Raw genomic sequence first — 26,419 nt, 5'->3', positions numbered from 1 at the left:
TTTTTCATGATTAAATTTTCCTTGTCAACATAAAATGAAAAGTTTTTTTTTCCTTTTTTTTTTACTCTCATCATATTGCACAGATTGTTTGCCATTTGTGCTACACAATATTATTAAATTACGGTAAAATTATGGCCTAATTTAATTTCTTGCTTCGGCAAACAGCGTGAAAAAAAAAATATTTCCATTTTCTCTCATTGCTGTTTGTTGTAATTTTTTTCTTTTTGGAGCTACAGGACACAAAATTGCATAATTGAAAAAAATTACATGCCAAAAAATGTTTTGTAAACATTATCGTAAATGAATTTTAATTCGATATAATGCAGTACAACATAAAAAAATGTATATTATTATCGTTCATTATTCTTTAATTTATTTTCATAATTTATTGTGTTGCTTTAAGGTTTTTTTGGATGATTTTGCATTTTTGTGTATTTTGGATCGGTTTTTGTTAGATTTTTTTTGGTTCTGGCTTGTTTGGGTTGAGGCTAAATTCAACATGATTTGACCATTTAAATTAAAATAGATTCAAAATTTTAAAATATGAAAAAATTGACTCGATTTTACACAAAAATTCAAGTTTGACTCGATATAGCATAAAAATTTGGAAAAATATATTGTGATTTTAATTGAAATCCTCAAAGTTTTTCACGAAATTAATTAAAAAGCTTTTTTTAATAAATCCATTCGAATAGCAAATTATAATCCCCAAATTTGATCTAAAAGCCACTCAAAAAATATGACTGAAATTTCCCAAACGTACCCAACTTTTTGTCGTGTCGCTCATTATTTTCCTCTAATTGATTTTCAGTTTTTATTAAAAGCTTTTAATAATCTTCTCTTTTGTTTAGTTTTAATTTGTGTTTTTATTTTACTTTTTTGGCATTATAATGGAATTATGATATTTTATGCTTATCTCTATTCGCTTTTTTGTAATTTTTCATTATTTTACTCATTTTTGTTCTCTTAAAATTTCTGTTTTCGTACATTTAAAATTTTTACCCTAATTTTTAGTTGTTAATTAATTTTTCATATTATTTCAAAAAAACTATACATCATGCTGATTAAAATGTATTTTCGAAAAATGATAAAGCATTATGAAAAAATATTTTTTTTTCTCATTAGATTTTCACTTAATTTATATGATAATGAAACTCTCGAAATGATTTAAACTAAATAATTAAAATATTCATGAATTAAATTTTTTTTTTACAAATCTGATTTGAGTTGGTTTTAATGCAAAACTTTATGTCAACTGGAATTTAAATTTATGCAGCTAGTTAGCTTTCGTAACCTCATTTTAGTGATTAAAATTGAAATTTATTCATTTTTCTTTGTGACTTTTGAAAGTTTGAAATCCAAAAATTCATATCTTGCGATGCTACTTTTAAAAATTCTAGTCAACAAGACTTCATGCCATAAATTTATAGAACTTCAGAAAATTCATTATAAAACCTGTTTTAAAATTAATTCATTATTTTCAAAATTTATAGCTTTTTAAATCCGACTTTTGTAGCTTTTTGAAAGCTTCGAGCTTTTTTTTTTGTAGGCAACGAAATTTTTAATTGCTTTCAATACAATTTCCTCTGCATGACTTATTGAATTATTCATAAACCTTTAATATAAATTTAATCAGAGCATTAAAAAAATAATTTTTAAAAACTGCATTAAATTTTTTTTTATATTTCCATTTTATTCATTTTTATTTTTTAACATTAAAAAACGGATTTTTACTTTTTTTTCTACAATAATTTCTCTGTATTTATTTATGTTAGTGTTTAATTGTCCATTTTCTACTTATGTTATCATTTATGTTATGCCTTAATGTTGACTGTAGCTAGGCTAGCTATCAAATATTTTAAAATGGCATTCGTTTTGGTTTGGGATGGAATTTTCTATTCGTTACTGGATCTGTTTTATGATTTCTTATGGGTGTTTACATTCTTGGTCTAGACAGTGCCTGCACTTCGTTGGCAAAAGCTGTGACTGATCTATCGTATGTGCCTGTCTCAGGCTCTTTTAGCTTCTGGATTTGTAATTTTCTGAACTTTCCTTTTACTTTGCTTGCGATTTGAACCCACGTCATTTTGATTACATATCAAGCGTTCTTACCTACTGAGCTACAGGTAGTTGCTAGGAAGTATGACAGAATACTCACTTAAACCTTTAAAACCTCAAGGAGTCATTCTAGATCTAGACACTCCTCCAATTAATCGTTTCTTAACCTCAATCTTCAATAATTCTTCAATTTTCACAGCTAACTGCAGCTGAAACTACACAGCACATAAAACAGACCAGAATAAAATAGAAAACCCAAAAGCCTCCAATTTAATTTGTTGTGCTGTTTTTCTTTATCATCATTAAACTTATTATTTTATCATTAGATTTATAAAAAGAGCAAAAAAATGAAAATTCTCATAATCATAATCATTTATTATTTAACAACTTTTTTTTCTTATTTTATTTCCATCTTGTCTACTTGAAAAATGTTTTTCATTATTTTAAAAAGTTTTCGTTTCTATTTTTTCTTCCTTTTTCTTTTGTTTTTACGCTATTGAATATTTTATTTGCTAGTAAAATTTAATTATATTTTTGTATTGTCAACTGAAAAATGTAAATGAAAGTTATTGGAAAATGAGGAAGGAAGTGTGGAGCTTGATGTTGCTGAAACTTTTTTGCGGCAAAAATTTTTGTTCAGAAATTTTGAGCTGATTTTTAGGAAGGATTGGTTTTTGTTTTGTTGGAGTCAATTTCTGTAATTAGCACAGAGCTAAGTAATGTTGTCAAGTACAGGCATTTCACCCTGATGAGCTTTGTTTGCTGTTTAAATCAGTTATGATTCATAGCCTTTAGATTGCTGCTTAACTGACTCTCTTGCTGATTCCTGCCAGCTAATTACCAGTATCAAGTGCATTCTAGGCAAATCTATGATTCTTGGATCACGATTGATGAACATACTTCAGTGCTTTATACCTAATATACGATTCTTGTTTATAATAACTTTCTGGATTTTACAATTCTGAATTTTGTGAATAAACTGAACATGTTAGTGATCTTGAGCCAAATACGCATCAGTTGAATCACAACTTACTGCACATAACCTCAAAACTCTTAAATTTCAAATAAAATTCCCACAAAAAAGCATTTCCCTCAAAATTGATTCAGCTTTTTCCATCTTGCATAATCATCATCATAACCGCATAAAACATCGCATCACTAAATGAATTAAAACTGAGATTAAAACTTTTCTACATAATTTCTTTTTTTTTCTGGTTTATATCTTCGTCTCGTCTTTACTACTGTTGCCGCTGTTGTACATCCATCAAGAGGCAATTTGATAACAGAAAGCTTATGATAAGAAGGGTCGATGGCAAGGGGCAATAAGGGAAAATCAGCAATTTTATGCTGCTTATGATACTTTCTTTTTTCTTTATATTCTTTCATTCATCGCCAAGGATGAACATTCAACTCGCTTATTTTCATCTCAATGTAATGAAATTTGTTTTTAGCACATTTTAGCACCCCCAAAAGATGAGATAAAAGGAAGGCAAAGAATGGAAAAATAATTTTAAGTATGAGTAGGGTGAGAAATGAAGTGAATTAATGAGGAAAGGATGGTGAGCTTTTTCTATAGAATGAGCTTCGCGGGGATGTTTATTCTCAATGACATTGTTATTTTTTTTGTGTGTGTGTCTCCCGTCTTTATTGTTAAGGGATTGAAGAATTTCAAGAGTCATGAAATGGATTACTTTGTTATTCGCACATTATTTTAGGTTATAAAGTTTATTATGAAAGTTTTAAGATTGATACACTTTATTTTTGTGGTCTCTGTGTGCTTTGACATGATTGGATTGGACGTCCGACCTCATCAAACTTTCATCCATCGATCTGATTTCAATCCCTTGATTAGTTTTAATATTTAATTTCACAACCTCAATTAAAACTTTTTTATCAAAAGGCACCGCACCCTTGGCAATATCCTCATGATATAAACGATACACTACTGGCTTGCGGATAGAGTAACATAATCGGCAACAGCAGGCGTTGTAAGAAGATGAGGGTAGAGTAAAAAATGTATGATAATGAAATAATCTTTGAAGTCTACACAAGACAGAAAGCAGCAACAGCAGTGAATAAAAAAAACGAGACCGAATACGCAAATATATAAATAAGGGAGGAGCATGAAGGAAGAAATGTTAATGATAATTGTATTTTCCGCTGTTTTATGGCAATGTAACTTCATCGCTAATTAGTGCCTCCATCCTATCAGCATTATATTTATTCCTTTATACAAACAAAATTTTCTTGTTGATTAAAAAATTAAAGTGTTGGCGACATTCATTACATTCCCGTACTCGAATCTGGTTATAAAATACATTTACGTGTGACAGAATTAAGTTCCTCATTATTACTAAAATAAAATTTGTTTCCTTCACATTTTCATTCTTATTTTTTAAAAAAAAACTTTATAATTTGACTAATTCCTTAAATTTATCCCAAAATTTTGCCAAGAGAAAATCCAGGTCCATGATGTTGATCATGTTTGGACAGTGTACGATGACGATTTGGTTTATATGGCTGATAATCATAATCAGAATTTGAGAATTTATTATCCACATGATGGTTATCTTGATTTTCGTTACTATCATTTAAGCTTCCTCTTGCAATCGGTTCCGATATCTCTGAAATATCACTTTGTAGATGATATGCATTGATATCATTACGCATTACTGTTGTTGATGTTTGTACTGGTAATTCAGAGACTTTTATGGCAGCTGATGGAGATGATGAAATTATTGTGGTTGTTGATAAGTCAATAAGCTTTTCAGCACTTCCACTTGACTGTAATGTTGTTGTAGCCAATTCTGAAACCGACGAGCTTTCACTTTCATCAATTATCGTAGATGACGGTGAACTTTCAGCCGTTATCTCAAATGTACTGCTGCTACTCTCATCTGTCGTTGACGTTAATTCCTCGCTTTCTGTTGTCGATGATGGAATATCTGATGAAATTATCGTTGTTATTTGCTCTGTGGTCTGAACAGTAGATGTTGTTGTCGTTGTCGTTGGCACTGCTTCCTTTAATCCTAATCTCGGATCTGTTCGTTTTCCAACCATAATTGGCTTTTCGCTTGACTCGACAGTCGTTATTGTGTTTTCAACTTGCATCGCTTGTGCTGTCTCATTCAACGAAATTTCATTATTTTCAGCCTTTGTTGTTGTCATTTCAATAGCAGTACTGCTATCATCAGCAATATCTGTAACATCAACAATTGTGCTTTGTTCCGTTGATGGATTTGATGATGATGTGACAACAATGTCCGATGCCGTTGAATGTTCAGTTCCTGTCGATGTTGTTGTTGTGAATTTAGCTTTAACTAATAACATTGGTGGTATAAAAACATCCGAGTCACTAAAATTGATTCGTTCATGAAGTCCATCAGGTTGAATTGGCTCTTTAAAGATGGCTTGCGACATGTGAAGTGGATGACCTTGAACGAAAACTTTTGTCGTTGGTTCTTCTGTTGCTGGGGTTGTTATCTGTTCAGTTGAAGATGGCTGTGGTAACTCAGTTGAAAATGTACTCAATTCCTCTGTGGTTGATGCATCATTTGTTGTAGATGCACTGATGTCATTTATGCTTGTTGTCGTTTCAACAATTAAATTTGCATCACGTCGTTGGCGATCGGTCGTTGGGATAATTGTTGATGTTGGTAATTCAGAGTTCTCTGTGGTTGAATGAACATCATCAGCTGGTGCATCGCCCATCATCATTTCATCGTCTTTTGCCTTCAATTTTTCCTTCATTTTCTCTGATTTCTTCTTAAAAATGTCTTTCTTGTCAGGCAATTTAAGGAGAATTTTCTTATCACTTTCATCATCATCTGGAATTGGCTGGTCACCGACCATCAAGTCTAAATCCATTTTCTGTGAATCAGAATCATCTAATCGATTTGAGTCAACATCAACATTCATGTCAATACTATCGAAAATATCTTCCATCATTTTTTGTGGATTTTTAATGATAACTTTTGGTTGAATTTCCTCATCCGCTTTAAGCGTTGTCGATGCCGTGACTTGTGTGTCTAATTTTGATGTTTCAACAGTAATCTCTTCCGCTGCTTGTGTTGTTGACAAAATTTCTTCCTCTGGACATTTCAATGCATTGTACATGTCCATTTGATTTGCCTTTGTTTGACATGAAATTTCCTTCAATGTATCATTACAACGACGTGATAATTGAACAGCACCGGAATCAGAAATGTATTGAACAGTTACATCCGGATTTTCAGTACAATGTATTGCCCATTCTGGTACTATTTTTTGTTGGCGAAATGAAAAAAGAACGAAAAAAGTTTTTTAATGAGATTTAAATTTTTAATTTTTTTGGGTACGGAATGGGATAGCAAATATAGCCGTGCAGGAACGCAAACTTCCTTAATTTGTATTCCCAGGCATGCTTTAATTTAAAAAACAAAAATGAACTTACTCTCCATTTCGCATAAAAATGCGGCCGTTTCTGGTCCACCACATCGCAATGTATGCCAACGATAGTCACGAGATGGATCGATAACAGCACATAGCGGTGCTTCTGATACTGGCCATGGTTCAGCCCAATATCCCTCTGATACGGGTAATGGTTTAGAATTTCTGTTGAGAGAAGCAAGCAAAAATAAACATTTTTTTGTGTATTTAAAGATCAAATATGAAAAATTTATGAAATAGCTGTACACAGAGGCCGAAAAAGTGTGTGTGCTGCAAAACACCGATAATTTTATTATAAAAAATTCTTTCTGTTTATTTTGAAAGGCTGCCAAAAAAAGTGTTGAAAAAATAAAAAAAAATTAAGTGAAAGAATTTTTAAGGTTTTCTCACTTTGATGAGGGGTAGCTGTTGTGTGCTAGATGAGTTTTTTATCTCGCAAATTTTTGTTTGAAAGCACTTGAAATGGCATAAAATATTTTCTTCTATGGAAGCACGAACGATATCTAGTCTGAGTGGTGTGAAGTTTTCTCACGTAGCAACGCGCAAATATTCTATTTTGCTGATGGAATTGCATGTAAAAATGTAAATGTTCACCTCAAATTTTTTAATCACTTTTGTTAAGTTTATATAATCTTTTGGGGGTGCATTGTCTCTTTTGGGTATGGATGATAATAATTTTGGGGATTTTATTATGAAATCATGAGAATTGCTTAATATTCTGTATGGATTTTTGGAGTTTTTCGTAATTATCTCTGAGCTTCTTCGTTTTGGTGACTTGGACATGTTCTAGGTTAGTCGGAAGTTACTGGCCGAACTCTAGAGCATTCAAGAACTCGAAGTCGAATGAATTTGACTCAAGTTAACTTAAATTCAGTTGATTTCAAGGTAAAGTGTATTCTTCAGTTGTCGTCACTAAACATCCTCCAAAAATCAGGAAATATCACTTTCCATCCAATGTCCCACATTTCATCGAAATTCGGAGTGACAAGCACAACTTGTTTTCATGATCTACATTTTTCCACAAAACATCAGAAGTGAGACATCCTCGAAAGTTTTTTAATTTTTGACGCCACCACACAAAAAAAAGCATTTAATTGAACTCACGAGAATTTTTTGTTCATCATTAAATATAGTAAAAATGAGGGCAGCAAAAATTTAATAAATTTGCACTTCAACATTCTCGTACTGTTTTAATCTTTTCATATTTTATGATTTCAATGATCTGATGGTGATGAAAAAAGCATGAGAAAATAAAAAAAAAAATGGATTTTTTGAAGTGGAAAAGAACGAAAGTTTTTCGTTTAATATCATTTCCTATGAGTATTAAATGAAGAAAGTTTTTGAAAATTTCGTGAGGATTTAACAGTGATAATTTTTGTTCTGTTCATGTTTAGCGGCTTTTTACTTTAAATGAGAAGTTTTGTGCATTAAGTTTGAACTATTAAATTATCTGTTAATGGAAAATTTGACAGTGTTGGGATTTGGGTGTTTCTCTTAGTCATATGAAGCTTGAATTGTGTTTACTAAGATGAAATTTTGACACTAAACTAAGAAGGTTCATATCCAAAGAGGTGGTTGATGTCTAAAAATACTTCCTTTATGGGGAAAATTTATATATTTGCTAGAAACCTGGAGTCGTCTTTGTCAATAATCATCTACACTCCAGGATTATGAAATAATCATGTATCATCTATACTCCAGGATTCGAAGGACAGAGAACATCATCATGACAAGTTGTAATGACGAAAGCATTAAGACATTTATCAACGGTTCTACGTATGTAATGATTGAGAATTCGATACCTGGTGGGAATCGAACCCACGTAGTCACAAAGTAGAGTGATACAGATATCCGGTCTAATTGCCAACTCGGTTAGGGAGACTTTACTCTCACAATGGCAGATTCAAACTAACATATCGTTCGATATTTCATATTTCACTGTGGCTTAACACCAACCTAACAATGCAGTAGCAATATAGTAGCTCTACAATAGCAATTTTCTAGAAGCAGATGTAGTTTTATGACGAGGATCCTACCTCTGATGACAAAAAATGTCAAGGTATTTTAACCCTTTTGTTTGTATTAACTGTCATCACTTGAGGTGCAATTACAAATTTGTAATTGAATTAACCTTAACACACGAGTGAAAATGACGCCAACTTTCCACCAACTAGAAGTACTGTCAAATAAAAACATTGAAATCATATAAAATAAGAGTCACATAGCACACAACAGCTCCAATTTCTTCTACAAAAGTTACAAAAATCCATAAACCCTCATCACTAGCTTTGCAAAAATTTTCTGAAGGATTCCTCATTATACACTTAGTAAAAGACCTCCCGCATCATGGGAGAAATTATATGTTCTCTTTTATGAATGTATGTACTACAGATATGAAACATTGAAAGTTTCTTTTTATTTTAAAAGAAAAAGTTTCATCCACAATGAGGTTAATTAAAAGTCTGTTGTGAAACAATTTTCACTCCCTTAATTCATTCTTTCCTTCTTTTTTTTCTTCTCATGCAGCTATCGTACATGAAAATTAAATTTTATTGAATTAAGAGAAAAAAAAAGTTCAGCTTTAGATCTTCAACATTACTTAAGCTGAAGTTCTTGAAGAGTTGAAAATTAAATGAAATAAATTGTGAAATACAAAAGAGAATTTCAAGTACTTACGTCCATGAAAACTGATCTGTATTACTTGGGCGCATTAATCCAATCCATACAAAATCTGGTATATCAAGCTCCTTTAGAAACAGTCTCGTTGCATCAAATTGCTCAATGTTTTCAACTGAAATAAGAGAAAAATAATTGAATGAAACTCGAGAAATGCTCAACAAAAAAATAGATGCGATTTTTTTGGGATCTAAAAAAATTATTTACAATAAAAAGAAAACTTTCCATTTAATTTTAAGTCTGATTTATATCTGGATATCCAATGGATTGATTATAAAGTAGAAAGATGCTTGAAGATAAAATTTGATTTGTTGAAGTGATTTTTTTTGTTGTTCTGAATTTAGAGAGATAATTAAATGGATCTATAATGGACTTTGGCTGATTAAAATGGATAAATTGATGGGATTTGATTTAAAATTTTGGTAGAATTGAGTTGGTTTGTAGAGAAATTGAAGGAATTTTTACTCAATTTTTTAATGGCGTCAGTGGTTTAAACGGTAAAGCGTTGGCCTTCCGTGTCAAAGGTCATGAGTTCGATCCTAGGTCATGCCCAATTTTGGAACTTTTTTTCCATTTCATCGTTCTAGTTATGAAGCCCAGTTTGTGTATTGGGTGCCATTCTGAAGACTTTGACTCACAATTTGATTCTCAATTTCTAGACATATCAACACCATAAGTCCTCTGAGCCATACAATAATATAGTATCTTGCATTCCTCAAACTTCTGACTAAACAACAATATTGTGTTCATTTCTAATTATACTTTCATGTTCTGTATTACTCTTGCATTTTGACCTTATCAGATACATTTCTTGCTGTACATTACAATTCATGACATAACCATGTAATTTGTAATTTGAAAATTATCAAGACAATTAGACACACCCATTTGTAGGACAACTGTGGAGTAAATTTAAATCCCACAATTATGTATGTTTAATGTCATACTCAATGTGGAGAGTAATGAGAAATGTCAACTTATGAACGATGGGTAGATTAATTAATTTGATTTTATGCTTTATAATTGGGAAATGTGCAAATATATGAATTTATTCAATACCTTAATGGTGAGTGAAGCATAGGCAGTCGCCCAAGGTGTATGCAAATAGGAACTACATAGTGTCAGCATAGTGTGACAGAAACTGCATAGTATGAGACTGCCTATGTCACATGGGCAACCTTTTATTTTTCGACGCACACCTTGATGGTAAGCTTCTACCTAAACAGCACACGGAATATGGCATTCCCAATAATTTTGGTCTGCATACTAGTGTGCCGTGCCATACAGGTTACATACCACTGCGATTAGATTTTATAATAAAAATCCAAGCTTCAAAAAGGAATTTTTGAGGTAGAACAAATCACAATTGATGCTCGAAAGAAGATCTATCTATCAGATTATATGTGAATGATTGCCTAATTTTTCAGTTCATTTTTTATGTTGCTCAAAAAACTTTTTTCATCTCCATATACGCTTTGATGTGACTCTTCTAAAACTATGTACAACACAAAAATCACTCGCACCTGAATCAAGTTCATTTTTGGTTCATTAAGCATGAAGACATTTTTTCCTATCTTTATATTTGTGTTGCATTAATTCTCAAATTTGTTATCTTTTCACAAAAACAAAACTTTCATTTAAAACTTCCTCTAGTTCTTTCAAGGAAAAAAAGGTAAATATTTTCTTGCATGAAAAAAGGTAGAAACAAGATGAATGAATTGAAAGAAAAGCAAATTTTTCTTCTCGTCTTGTTCCTCATTTTGTTATTTAAATAGAGGAAGTTGGAAAAAATAAAAAGGAATTTTCAATGAAAAGAAAAGAATTTTGCTTTTGAAAAGAGATTGGAGCAATTAGGGAAATTATCATGGGGGGTTAATGCTTATAGCGCATTTTTCAACTGATATGATACCTGAATGACTTATATAACTTCATGAACAAGAATATAAGGCAAGTTAACAAAGTCTGGTCCTTGACAAATCTCGGGACCCAGACTGGGACCGGCAAGTCTTGGTCTAGTTATTGAGAGTCCTTAGTAAACAGTCGTCCATAAGATGCCCCAGCAAAATGATTAACCGTTTCAGATATTATGACAAGAAATTTCAATAAAGATCAAAAAATTCCTGAATTGGATGTACCGAAAAAGAGGCAAACAGAACACTAGAGACCTTAATGTTACGAACTAGTAAAGAATTTCGATGGGTAGAGCTGACTTTAGACGTTCTCTCTGCATAACATTGAGTTCTCGAGTTGCTCAGCCATGGGAGTAAAGTAAATAGTTACATGAAGGACTTTGAAGTATATACTGTATTCGAAAAGGCAATAAATTCATAGACTAAATATTGGGATCAGAATCTCTACATTTTTATTAAAAACAAAATTCTAGATCATTAAAATTTCACTGGATGCTTACAATAAAGACTCTACAACCATCTACGCCCAAAAAACCTGTTCCAAAAACAAAAAAAAATCAATCAAAATCCCACAAAAAAAAGTTTGTTTAATCACCCATCGTAACACGAAAATTTTACCTTAATCAAATCACCATAAATATGTTTTGTTCTCAATGAATAAGGTTGATTGATTAGCCAGCTGTCCATTTGCTTACCCAACATGACAAAATGAGCATACTAGTCCATTCAACCCACAATAAAATTATAACCGAACGAGAAAAAAACGATAGAAAAAAATATATATATCTTAATGGAAAATTACAGTCATTGCTTTTAATGACCAAACGAGCGAGGATGAAGGAATTAGACAAAGACTAATGACGCTTTCAATAAAAGCGAGAAAAAGAGAGATCGTAAGACAATAAACGAAGGAAATTTGCATTATTATATTATTTTCTATTGAAATTGCTTTGAAAGCTTTTTTGGGAAATTAAAAGTTGGCAATAAGCATCAGTAGCAGCACCAGCAGCTTTTGAGTACTTAAAACTTATCCATAAAAGCAGTGAAATGGCATTAAATGAGACATACAAAATTCATAGATATATTTTTTGTGTCTTCTGACTTTCAAGAGAAAATTATGAAACTTGTTAAAAACTTCAGCACATGCAGAACTGGAATGTACGGAGCATAATGTCACATAGCAAGAAACCACAATATTGTAAAACTTTATTTCTCCTCCCTTTCTTCTTTTACTCAGTTTGTGAATGCGGATTTTCTGGTAAAATATCTTTATATTCTCGCACATAACAATATAAGTAAAGAGAGAGAGGATGAAAAAGATGAAAAACTTTTGTGTGGAAGAAAACCTCAAAAAAAAAAATTCTGTTCTCATGTGGAGATTACGGAGATGATGGGGTGGAGTGGCTATAAAAGAGCTTTTTTAAAGTGAAATGGAATTTTGCTAAACAAATGAAAATGATTTTTGCAATCTTTTTATTATTTATTAGATCTTTCATATCAAAAAGAGTTAAGTCGATCATTAGCTTCAATCTTAAAAAATGTTTCTTTAAAATCAACCCTTGTGCCGCACGGAAGTTTTTCAAACTTGTGAAGCAGTTCTGATCTTAAGCCTTGAATACTTAACTTTACGCCGCATGGAAGTTCTTCAAATTTACTTTGAAACTAATTTAATCTTTTTCCATACTTTCCTCGACTTCCGAATGAGTCACAAATCATACTTTGAGAAGCACTGATCTAAAGCCGAAAATACTCCAATAGAACCTTTTGCCGCACGGAAGTTCCTCGAACTTGTTTTGAAACTAATTCATATTAGATCGTAAAAACTTGAATGTGATCCATTTGAAGGAAAGGAGATCACCATACTTTGAACTAATTGGCATCTGTGTAGTGAATTTAGTCATTTTACAGCTCACATTAATGTTCTTACGTGAGTAACATCTGAAACTGTTTTGGGATTTTTGAAGGGAATTTTTGGGATTTTTGCCCCAAAAACTCCTACCAAATTGAAAAGTTTTGTCTAAAATGCATGCCACTCTGAAGAGAGGATAGCATTCATTGCCATTCCATAAGGAAAAAGCTTTAAATCTCCTAACAAAATGGAAATAACCTCCAAAAGAATCTAATATAATTCACATTTGATTAAAATTCTGCATAGCACAACATTCGTCCATAAATAAAATTCTAAAAGCTAACATATTGTTAAGGAAGAAAAAAATTGGAAGCTCAAAAAATGTCATAAAAGTTTCCTGTACAAATTTTTTCTTTTCTATAAGGAAGTCATAAATGTTCATTGAACGTATATTTATGTGAATATAAGTTCAACTATTGTTGATTCATTTTTATTTAGACATTTCCAAAACTAAAAAAAAAGGAGAAATTTATCTCAAATAAAAAGAATTGAGTTCTTGAATGGAATCAGAATGTTGAATAATGAAAGATGCCATGTAAGTTTATTTTATAGTGCATATTGTTTGGTGCGATTGAAAAGCACGAATGATTTTTCAGCATATGTTGTGTAGAAATGGATATGGTTTGGCTATTGAAACATGCTATACAATTCAAATAAAGGAGAAAAAAAAATTATGATATAGTTTCCCCCCATTTTTTTCCATCCATAAAATACAAGACGTATCAAAAGGGAGTTTTTTTTTATTTTCAAATAAAATACTAGCTTGATACTAGCTTTATTTATTCTATTCATATGAACATAAATGTAAAAAAAAGTTTTTTTGAGCACTTTTCAGATAAAACATCATACATGTTTCACTTTTTTTATTCATATCCGAGTTTACTTATTTGACGTTGTTTCTAGCTTTGTATCGTTTGTAAAAAGCTTTTGAATAGCTTCATTGAGATTTTTTTCAATTTATCATGTGTAAATGTTGCTAAAATTTTATTCATATTTAATTTTTCTTGTATATTTTTTTTCAAATTTGAATGCTATTGAGAGTTTTCTCTTTAGTTTGTAAATGGGAAGGCTATTTGCTTTATTTCTAGTATGATTAACTAGCTTTTAGCTACAGACGACGAATTAGCAAGGGATGTTCTACGTTGATGAACCATGTAAGATTTCAGTTTAGGGATGAGAGCCGCGAACGACACAACGAAGCGTGACTTTCATTTGATGTTAATAAATAGCTTTGAATGGAGCTTTCAGTGGAGCTTTCTTCATTTGTGTCGTTAAGAGCTTCTTCCCAAATCCAACAAAAACACATATTGATCAAAAAATCCGACTCAAAACCGGCGTATTTCTGACTTGGCGCGGAAACCGATTTAAATTTGACTATATGCTAGAGCCACGTCAGTGGAGTGCCGGATTTTGAATCAATTAGTAAATTTGTGCTATTCACGGATGTAAAATATTGAATTTATAACATGAATCCTTATTAATCCATACAAAATAGCATGAAAATTGCATTGAAAAATTCCATTTTTATTAAAACTTTGGTTAGTCCACATAAAGCTCACCTGAAAATTCTGATAAAATATCAAACAATTGCACAATATCCCCCACAACAAACACAAAACCATTTCATACATGACATTTCATTTAGTGCTTTGCCATTCTAATTCACAAAATATGTAAAAATTTTCAATTTCAATTATCAACATTTACGATATCAGTAAACATTCTGTTTGTCCACTGGGCTTTGTTATATTACCATTATTTACATCATAATATTTCAACTGAAAGCTCTCGACTAATTAAGATATATATTTGGAATTGTCATCATAAATCATATTTTTATTATCACCAAACATTTCTCAAAAGAATTAATGATGCAGAGACATTTTTACAGCAACAAAAATATTAATTGTATGATATTTTTATGTTGCTATGTAACACAATGTAATGATATTTAATGTTGAATTGTTAAAGGGGCGTGCATATGTGATGTCCAGCGGAACCGTTATGCTGCAGACATCTGCACTATATTCACATCTGCACTCCGTAGAGTTACTGCTTAGATCAGAATCACTCATATGTTGACATTACTGCCTTTCGGCCTACAAAGAGAGTCTGTGGGTTGGTTTTCCACTTCATATGATTCGAAAAAGAACAAATGAAGACTTTTCTTCTGCCGAGTCTCGAACCCATGACCACTGGGTCGATGTTGCATGAGTTCACGAAGTACTAAACCATTCCGCCACCGAGCCACTTCGACTCATGTTTTCAAATTTGACATTTTATTAGACTTATAATCCAATTTAAAACAGCTTTACTCAAGCACATCCCTTAAGACACTTCAGTTGTTGTTATGGAACAAAATATCACATTTCATGCTGATGATCCCACTAATTAAAAGTTTCCATCTCATGAATTTGCGTAACTTAAATTACATTAATCCAATTTAAACAAGACAATAACAAAATTTTTTAATAATTCAAATGTCATCGCTTATTCAATTCTTGTTGTTGCTGTTTGCCTCTCATCTGAAGTGCAATAGAACAATAGTGAGATGGAAGACAAAGAAGCTTACAAAGTTTTATTAGCACACTTATAACTCATCGTGAAAGCAATTGTTGAAGATGAAAATGGAATAAAAAAAAAAGTTTTTCATCCTTCATTTTGTTTATCCTCGTTGAATGCTTTCAGACGTAAGCCTGTCACAATTAATCCACAAAGGATTTTTTTGTGTTTTAGCACAAGTTTTAAGAGTCTGGATGCACTTGATTTATTCAGTTTGAATTGAATTGAATTTTTTGGGAGGTGGTTTGGGTTGTTAGTTTTGTAGATTTTTGTTGGGTGAAGGTCATAGAATGGCATAGATTGATTGTTGTTGTATTAAACTAAGATATATTTGAAGATGAAATTGAATTTCAATGATTTTTATGGATTTGAAAATTATTGGGTACAGGACTCTAATGAATTCGAATCATAAAACTTTTGATATTGCTGGATGTCATTTCGATCTACAGAAACGACAAAGGTTCTGATTCTTTAAGGCAATGGTGAAAAACCTTTTTTGTGGCACGGTCCACTTCATCTCAAAAATAATTTCTCAGAACAACAAATCAGATCATTGATTAAGTATAAAAAGCTTCTTAAGGGCCAAAATCTCATTCTCAGAGTCACGGCACACAGATTGCACATCATTAAATTTGGAAGCATCAAATGGAAACTGGTTCTATTTGGCAATTGTGTCTGTGACGTACCCTTTTACATTTTTGTCAAAAGAGGTCTTATCCATGATGATTTGAGGATGGGTAAATCAAATTGAACATCACTATTCGAATTGAGTTGCTTACCATGTCTTGTGCTTGACTGTTTTGTTCTGAATGGTCGAATTCTGATTGACAAGGAATAACGCCTATTCAGCAAGGATTGAAATATTTAGATATTGCCCAAACCTCCTCCCAACCTTCCACATCCCTTTATAAATGCGCTATAATTGTCCCCAAAACAAGTGGCCTTCCATGAATTGATTTTACTCTGCTTCCTTCATCTCAATTTTTATTTCCACTGCATGAGCTTTTTATTACTCAAAGTTTGTTACAACAAAAGAGTCAAGGAGGAAGGGGACGGAAAAAAAATTATTGTGTATAAAAAAAAAGTTTCTAAAGTGCTCTTAATCTCTTCGTGTTGATTTTTTTTCCCTTTTTTTTCTCCATTTATATTCCTTTCAGACGCAGTGTAATAGGTCGAGACATTTTGAATTTGAGTGAGTGCTGAAAGGCTCTCTTTTTCTCTCGAAATCATTAAAATAGCAAAGTCTTTGATGCTTTGTGCAATTTTGTATCCCAAGTTATAATGGGCTCAGGGGTGGTGAACCTGTTAAGTATCAGGATGATGAGGGATAATGCATTTTGATATCTGTTGTGTTTGTTGGAAGGAAATGATGTGAATAAGAAGATTATGAGAGATTTTTCAAGGACTGTATTGCAATAAAAGGCAACAAAATATACACAGAGAATTATGGAATCAAACCAAAAAACTCTTTATCCTTAGCCAATATTCAGACTTTTTGATTATCAAAGCTGTCCACATTTCAAGCACTTGAAAAAAATGTCTGAAAATATTTCGGTCTACCCCAATTTCCACAACTTGTTTTTGCTACGATTTTCTTTCTCTTTCTTATGCTTCAAAAAATTCCATTCTACTTAAAATACAAGAGAAAAAGGAACGAACAATTCAACTCAAATTGCTGCATATAAAAAGCAACTCATCATGCCATTTAGTGCACATTGTGAATGAATAGAAAAAATATTCTTTAAAAAAAAAAGAGAATGAAAATGAATGTTAAGTGCAATTTTGCATTAGAGAATTGAAAGTATTTTTATTTTTTTGTGCAGTGCTTGCACGAAATGTCTTTAACTATTTCATTTAAACGGTTCAGGTTGAGAAGCAAAAAAAGATTTTAGAAACTATTGATATTGAGCATCTATTCAATCGACATCTGGTAAAGATATTTCTGATCTTTATTTCAATGACTTCTTAGATAAAGTTCCGTTCCTATTTTTTAATCAAAACTTTGGGAATAGAAAAGTTTTCGTGTGTCTGTATGAGTGCGTGTATTATTAGTTGAAAGTCCAAAGATCAATAAAATCAAACTCTAAATAAATTTTCGATTAAAACTTTATTATGAGAATGAATGTTCCTTAGGTGCTTTTGCTGAATCAAAACTAAATGCTACCTTTTTATCTCTGTCTTAAAAAATTTTGTGTACCTTCTTTATACTCTTTTTAAGATGAATGTTGGAATACTTTACTTTACAAATTCATCTTATTGGTGTGCTGTTAGGGTGATTTTGGGTGAATTGTGAAGTAATTTTGGATTTAAGTTATTAAATGAAATTGCATTTGAATCAATGATATCCAGTTTTAATCAGCTATGTAAAGGATGAATGTAACTTGACTTCCATGCGTTTGACATTACTATGATGTGTCACACTGCAATTGGATCAGATCCTGTAGACCAGTGGTGTGGAACCTATGTGCCGCGGCACACTAATTTGCTAAAGACTTACCATCAAGGTGTGCCTTGAAAAATAGAAGGTTGCCTATCACTGTTTTGAACCAGTTTGCAATTTATAGTAACATCCGAACCACTCAACACATTGAAAGGACCATGAGTTCGTTATAAAACCTGTTGTCCTCTTAGTGTTGGCTAGTAACCTGCCATTTACGTTGTAACAATTGAAAAATTTGATATGATCTGTAATTGAAACCGGAACCTTTAACAAATAAGACAAACGCTGTAAAAATGGGTCGAAATCAGCTGTCAAAGTGCCATCAGGACAACATCGCGTCTGACCGTGAGTACGGGAATCTTGCGTAGCTTCAGCAAACACGTTGTACTGTTCAGATCATGCACCTCCTTCAAACACTTCAGGAACCCAAAACTCTTATCAATCTTCCATAAATTTCCAATTTCAATCCCAAAAAATCCAGCAATATCTTATCTCAAAATCCAACAAATCTTCCCAAGGGTAGAAGATATCCTTATTTGAAAAGTTGAAGAAGGAAACGGATAGGAAAGGGAAAAATAATTTTTCTCAAGTGTGTTGTGCAGGAACACATTCATTTCTGGGTAATCGAAAAAAAAAGAAAATTTTTCAAGATCAAATTGATGATAAAAAAATTGGAAATGAAAAACTTTCTTTTTTTCTGTTCCTTTCTTCTAACCCAAATCGGAAATTTTTCTCTTCTTGCTGCCTTTATGTTTCAGTTCCTTTTTACAAATGTGGAAGTAAAAAAACAAAAGCAAACAAGAAAGTCATTGAGTAAGAAAACTTGCAGAAACAGATACATTTTCATTACGAATTCATTCTTTGAGAATTTTTTTAAGGTCCTGAACTTGCTTTTGATCTCAAAATACAAAAAAAGAATATTTTCTAAATTGTAATGGAAAGCCTTGAATCTGGAAAAACTCATTAGGGGAAATTCAAAAGTTTTCAATGTAAAAAAAAAGAAAACTTTTCGATAAAATTTTTTAGATGTGAGTCAAGGAATTTGATATGTATTTTTGCAATTTGTGGAAGCATCTACTAGGTTAAGTGGGAATACTCAATTTTATTGGGAAAGTTTTATAAGATCTCTTAGAAATAATCTGGAAGAAGCTTTTTTACTACTTATTGAAGCTTAAAAAGTTGAAATTCACATAGGTAGAGTAAATATGCTCTACCGAATGGGATGTTATCGACGATTTGAGGAAGATGGAGTGGTTCTCATATATATAAAAAGTAGAAGTTAAATCAGTAAAAATCATGTCAAAAGTTGATTGATGATGGGAAAATTATTCTTGAATTGAAAGCTTAATATGGACGTTACGTAAGATGGAAGCATGTATACAATAGGAGGATTCTTTAAGTAATGTTTTAGTGTCTTTAATTCATCATGTTGTTAAAAACCTTCTAGAAATAGTGTTAAGCATGAAAAAAGCAGTTTGAATAGAGGAGAATTGTCAAGCTGATGTCGTCTGGCATCGAAAGCGCGAGCTCGCTAGTGACAGTCCCGAAAAACAAAACGTGTTAGCTTGGGCACTGGCTTGGACAATGCTATGTCAGCTTATTAACAGTAAATTGTCTTGAAGCAAGCTCTGACCCCATTTTTATCACAACCTCGTGTCGCAAGCTTACTGGTTCAAGAAGGCAGAAATGTTCGAGAACAGCAAGTAATCAATTCAACTTGAAAGACAATTTCGCAAATTTAATGCATTGTAATGATAAAAATCTATTGTTCATCAGCGTTTTAGAGAGGAAATCAAAGGAGTAGATCTAACTTTTGACGAACTTTGAGTGTGTTTAGGTTTTCTCATGTCCCTTTGTCAAGAATAATACGTAATGATACGAAATTAATGATAAAATTTCCATTTTTAGCTCTGCTTACTACGCTTGAAAATAGAAGCCTTACTGAATTTCTCTTGTTTTGCATAGTTTCAATTATCTTACGAACTATAAACCATTTCCACTCATCACAATCATAAACAAGAACTACATATATGTGATTAACAGTGATTAAGTACAATCCAAATCCTCAATATACATATAATTTTCAAAAACATTTTCATTTTGCTGAGCACAAAATAACAATAGCAACGAAAAAGTCATTAAGAATTTCCAGCTAATTTCACATAAAGTTTTTCATTTTATATCCATCAAAATGAAGCAAGCATCATAACATTTCCTTTTCAAACTGACACAACCCGATGCACACTTGCCTTTAGAAATAGAGTTAAGCACATTAATATAAAAAACAGCCTTTCATTTTCAACACAAATATGAGAAAATCCTTCATTCGAAATTTTTCATTTTAATTTCCTTGAATGAGAACAAAAAAAAACTATAAAAGTTGTGCCTTTTTTGACATGATTTCCTTCCATCTTTACATTTGAATGATCTCATTCTCATTTCGTTATGGATATAAAGCCTATTCAAGTATTCAGACAATTTTTATATACTACATATATGGATATACTGTATAGCAAATGCGCATTAAAAATTAAAAATCGTTTACTCGTGCTTCATGACAAATTTATGGCATACATTCATGAGATGAGGATAAAGAGTGCCACATAAACTGAGTAAAGTGGATGAATAGATGAATGATATGAAAGATTGAAGGAAGGACGACGACGATGAGAAAAAAAATCTATATCTCGTAGAATATTCATTAGCTACCGTTCCTGAACGACAAAAAAAAAAGAAAATTTCGTCGTGAATGAAAAAAGTCAACACATTTTCAAGTCATTCGCTGCTTTTTTGGCAGCATCAAATGAAGTTTTACACATAAAATTTTTAATAAATATGTACCAAAGAAATGGCTTCAAATTTGATTGAGTCGTTGGAGCTATCAAAAATTCATAAAGAGTCATAAAAATAAAAGATGACGAATTTAGAAGAGGCAATTAAATGGCAATGAAAGACATTTTTTGAGACATTTATTGCTGTGAGTTGTTGGATCCTTGAGATTTTTTGGTCTGAATTGTTGGATCCTTAAGATTTTTTGGTCTGAATTACAAGATACCCTACATAACAGGCATTGAACGTGATTTCAAAGTACAGTGAGAATACCTCAGTAAGGTTACTGCTTACTTACTCAGTAAGACAAAGAACGGTCGTATTGTAGCAGCATAAAAGCGGCAACGGTCAAGATGGTTAGAAAGTCAGGCAATCGACTCAAAGGTCACGGGTTCGATCAGGGAAAAGTGTAGTTGAATTCGGGTCGTTTTTCGCTGTTCTAGTCACACTAACTCGGTTTGTGTACTCGCGACACACAAATTGTGGCTGAGTACGTGACACAAAAATAGTGGTTTCATTGATTTACACTGGGTCATGCAGCGTGGAGAGTTGGGAAAAGCGAAATGTCCATTGAACAAGCTCTATTTATTCAGACTCGAAGTTTTAACCTAACTAATAGTTTGTAATTCATAGTTCATATTCTCCCGGAATTCGCAAGTTTTAGAAATGGTTAAAAGCCAGCCCTAAGATAGTATTGGTCTATCATTAAGCCGTAATCCATCGAATCTGGTCGAGTCATGTTGGCTAGTTGCCAGGTCTTTGACATTATTACGATGTTTGTCTTCTGGGTATATACTTATTTACCTTGGGTAGCTACAATACCTTGCTATAAAGGACAAAATGAAATTTACATTCAAAAGCAACGACTATAACCAAAATAGCCTCATAAAAGTGTTAATCGTCACTCAACACTTAATTAATACCTTCCGTACCTTACCCTTAACCCCCAAAAAATTCAACCTAAAACCATCTCAAAGACACATGTGTCGACTTTAATGAAGAGTGAACTCAATTTTGATGATGACGATGCTATTTTTTCCCCCTCTAAGCACTCCAAATTCATTTAATTCCTTTGATATTAAAGGACATGAAATGAAGACATTTCAAAATTTATTTCATAATTGGAATTTCATAGAGCATAGAAATCGTAGGATGAAGAAGCAAAAGAAATATGAAAAGAGGAAATCAAATTCTTCATCATGATGAGAAATAAGCGGAGGCAATTTATCTCATTTGAAAGGCACATGATGTTCAATAATAATAATATGAAAGAGCATTTATATGATGGAAACGTGAACGTCATGGAATTCTTACAAGGATTCTTACATGAAAGAGACGAGGATGGGAAGCTTGTGGATGGCGATAATATTCAGTTGGATTAAATGGAAAATTAGTTTTCAATTCTAATTTTATGAGGACATTATTCTTTATGGCAATAGTTTCCTTTAAGCCTTTTGCAGGTAAGTCTATAGAACTGTTGAAAGCTACCTTCTGCCGTACCGTTAATCTAAAATTATTTCCTTTATTGCATGGCCTAAAATTTGTTTTATTTTTATAGGCAACTCTTTTGCCTTTATTTTTGAGCTTGTAAAGAATTGGAAAGCTTCATTGTTGCTTTAGTAGATTTGGTTGGAGCTTTGTTGATTTGATTAATTTTACGATAAAGTCGACTGTTATTTCCAATTTGAAATGGCAACAATATTAGAACATTGCAAGTATATCGATTGCGTTCAGGGAGTGGGCAGATTCCACTTAAAACATCATATTAGCGTGATTCTGACATGGTGTTGAATCAGTAGATTCCAAAGTGGACTTGTGGAATTTTGGATTTCGGACTCTCAAAATCCTGCGAACTCTGAGCTGAATTTTGTCAAACCTGATCAGAGGTCATCGTTAGACTAGACTGGGTCCGGATTTTCTTCCTTTTCTACGCTGTGTGCTTTCTTATAGTGAAGCATTCCCAAGTAGACATGTTTTAATTTGACCAATGCTATGTTCAGTTCTAGAGACGACAATTCTCATCAAAATCACTCATTGTACGATCCATAATTGTACGTTATAAATTCAACATCATCATTTACAAAAAAAGCCACCCAGTGTCATATCCTAATGAAAAAAACTCAATCATCATTGGACATTTTCATTCAAGAGTCCTTCTAGATCGATATATACAATATATATTTTTGTAATGGGGATCAAAAAAATATAACATTTTTATATTCAGTTAAGACGAGAATTGGAAACAGAACAGAAAAAAGAACAATCTCATAATAATAAAGACAATAATGAGATCATAAAACTATGATGATGATGATGATTCCCATTCTATAAACCTATTTTATATTGAAGGATATGCTGAGAATATTATTATTAAATCGAGATATAAAGACTATCACTCTGCTTTTGATATTCGGATACAAAGATGACCCTTTTTTATTGGCTACCTATCCAATATTATTTTCATGACTGTAGCAACTTTATCTTTATCATACATATATTATCCCTTTAACCCTCTCACGCTACCTTATATCCCCATTCATATTTTGTTTTTGGGAAAAATCCTTTTTAAGGTAAGTTCTTCGACATTGAATGACGAGAAAGCATTTCTGGTCCTTTGTATGCAAATTTTCTAGTGATAATAAAAGTTGTAATGGGGGATACACTTGTGGTCAACTTGTGGTAATTTGGTATAGTTTGGATTTATCTGAGCAGTTACGCACTGTATTTTTTAAGGGAGCACTATGGAGTTGTATCAACACTAAGACGCGAAGTTTTTCTGACAGTACCATGATGGCTGATTAAGATCAATATTAGCGGTGAAAATTGCGATTCGCTGCATTGAGCTGCAAGAGTTAGATTGCCAAAGAGGGGAATGTAGGCTATTCATGTAGAATAAGGTCATCAGTGGATACCAATAAGGGCATTCCGTAGTTTAGTACTTTATCAGGCTTGTTAAACAGTATTTCTCGGTCTCTATCCCTTAGATAATATAGGTTCCTTTCCAGCCTTACTACATCATCTTATTAAACTGTAGAACCGTGGTGGATAAGATCATCATGGTGGTAAACCTTGACCGAAACCGCACACTACATATGATTCATGGCATTTTAAATAAATTTTTTCGAAACCCTAGTGTGTCGCGGCATATAAGTTGCTCATCACTGCTCAAGAATCTCCTTAACCTTGCCTTAACCTTCAACCTTCCTTAATATCTACTTCATATCCAAATTTTGACTAAATTTTATAAATTTACAGCTTAAAACTCCTTCATATCTCACCATAAACAAAAACTTAATCAAACATTTTCTTCTAAAAACCCAAAATAACTTCAGTGGATAAAAACAAGGAAGCAAGTGGATGAAGAAGTTAGACAAAAAACAACAACATTAGCATCGTGCTCATGAAAATGGAATAATAAAATTAAAAAAGGACAATATTGGTTCTGTTATGTGCATTTGTAACCATTTGAGACAACTTTTGTAACGTTCTGTAAGATAAAAAGGTAGCAAGTGGAAGTGCTCATCTCATTGTTTATTTCTACTTTTCATATTTCCGTCCTTCGCTTGCTATTTTTTTCGGGCTAATGTCGAAAATTTTTTTCAATAAGGATGTGAATGAAAAAAATATGCTGGGATAATGCTTGAAGCATTATCTTTCAAACTTCTGTTGTCTTTTTTATGATATTTTTTTTATACGGATGATCTTTTCTTTGAAAATTGAAAAAGGTAGTCACAGTGTGTGTATATTTGAGAGAGGATGGATCAACATCTTACTGGGTTAGTAGCGAGAATCTTAAAGGTATACGAGAAGGTGGATTTAAAGAGAATCTACTGACTGTTGAGTTAGGAACGGAATGGATTGAATATTGTAAGGATTGAGGTAGTCCTTGTTATATTGACAATATTCTATACTGGATGAATTGGTGCATTAGACGAGTTAGACGTGATTCTTACCCTAAGCAAGCATGAATCTTACCCCAGGCAAGTGTGACTCTTACCCCAGACAAGCGTGACTCTTACTCCAGACCAGCGTGACTCTTACCCCAGGCAAGCTTGACTCTGACATCAGACATGCATGTGTACCAAGTCATGCGATACCATGCCAACCTGCAATCGTATTTTTGATCGATTAACCAATTCCTGCTATTCATGTGAACTGCCTGTTATTTTACTAAACATAATTTTTTGTGGCAGATATCACTTTAATAAAAATAATCTATTAATGAATTATTATAGCACCTTCATTTCTTCTTGAAAATGATTAATTAGTCACATTACACGCAAATGCCATGAGAATCGGTCAGCAACAAAACAAAAATAAACGATCCAATTTGACAATGAATTACTTCTCATTAATTATTATGAATGATGTAATGAGCAATATATGATTCTCATGTGGATGTTATTTATTGAAATGGTATCGACAGGGTCAGGGTGAGTTAGGATGTGTTTCGATGCTGTGAAAAATTGGGAAGCATCAAGTTTTAAGAGAAATGCTGCTAAGTGGATTTAGAAGTGTTTCTAGGAAGGTTTTGGGGTCATAACCTAAAAATCGGTTTAAATTCGGATTCATGTCAGAGTCACGTCAATTTGGTATCAGATTTTGCATTGATTATCCGACTTGTGCTATTCAGGATCCTTCCCATTCCACAAAAATTCCTCGAAAATTATGAAAACTTTCCCAAAAATTATATAATCAATATCCAAACCAGAAAATCTCAACCATTAAACAATTTTACCCCATTTATTCCAAATAGTCAATTTAAAATTCCAAAATTGATACATTTAAAATTTAATACATAATATCACATTGATTCTTATTTAAGGTTAACCTCAAAGCACACAAATCCGTATCGTATTGAACAAAAAAATTTAAATTGATTTGAATTGATTTTAATTGCAAATAAAAAGCATTTTGAAGTAAATAAATTTGCATTTATTCCAAGGCTTTGTGTGTACGATTCAGTAAATGTTGAATTTAGGGGATTTTAGTATGTTTTATAGAAATAAATCAATTTATAGGAATTAAAATTATGGAAAGTTTAGTTTTGTGTTTGTTTTATCATTTTTGAGGAATTAGATATGGGGAGGATGGCTAGAATTATCATCTATTGGTGATCCGTCTTTTACTATACTATATTTTGGTATATCCTATCCAAGCCAAGAGTCAGTGACTAGGACACACGAAGGGTCATTACCGCACAGCTCTGGTCATCAAAAAATGGCAAAATTTGAGAACAAAACGACCATTTGCATCTTAAAGGTGGACATTTTCCTGAAAATTGCAATTTTCCTCTTCAAATCAATGCCTATATTCATCTTACATCAAAATTTCAAAAAGCTTTACCATTTGAAACATTTCAAAATTGTAAGATACCATTTAGATAAATTGATGCATCAGACAATGTTTGAATAGATTTAAAATACATTTAAATCAATCAAATTTACACAATTTGAATTAGGGTTTCTGATGCCGTTAACGAAAACGGAAAATGGGCCGTTTTTTTTGGAAAAATAAAAACGGAAAACGGCCGTTTTTTTGGTAGCCGTTTTTCCGTTTCTTTATATGACTTTTTTCAGAAATTTTTGAATTTTTTTGAAATTTTTC

At 32.2% G+C, this 26,419-nt stretch overlaps 1 protein-coding gene across 1 annotated transcript in view; it reads right to left on the bottom strand.

Moving 5' to 3' along the window:
- Positions 1 to 1,141: 1,141 nt before the first annotated feature.
- Positions 1,142 to 26,419, bottom strand: part of LOC139086972 (serine-rich adhesin for platelets) — a 64,436-nt gene continuing 39,158 nt past the window's right edge. The window contains exons 3-5 of the mRNA XM_070635637.1: positions 9,163 to 9,277; positions 6,491 to 6,651; positions 1,142 to 6,317 (exon numbers count right to left, since the gene is read on the bottom strand). Coding sequence (XP_070491738.1) covers positions 4,492 to 6,317; positions 6,491 to 6,651; positions 9,163 to 9,277 — 2,102 coding nt within the window. The 3' untranslated portion in view covers positions 1,142 to 4,491. The remainder of the gene's footprint in view (positions 6,318 to 6,490; positions 6,652 to 9,162; positions 9,278 to 26,419) is intronic.

This window comes from Chironomus tepperi, unplaced genomic scaffold, assembly GCF_022539635.2.
Source record: "Chironomus tepperi strain 1889 unplaced genomic scaffold, CSIRO-AGI_Ctep_v1 contig_93, whole genome shotgun sequence".
Classification (NCBI taxonomy): domain Eukaryota; kingdom Metazoa; phylum Arthropoda; class Insecta; order Diptera; family Chironomidae; genus Chironomus; species Chironomus tepperi.
Note: the sequence above shows the minus strand (reverse complement) of the source record. Positions and strands in the feature narration are given on the sequence as shown.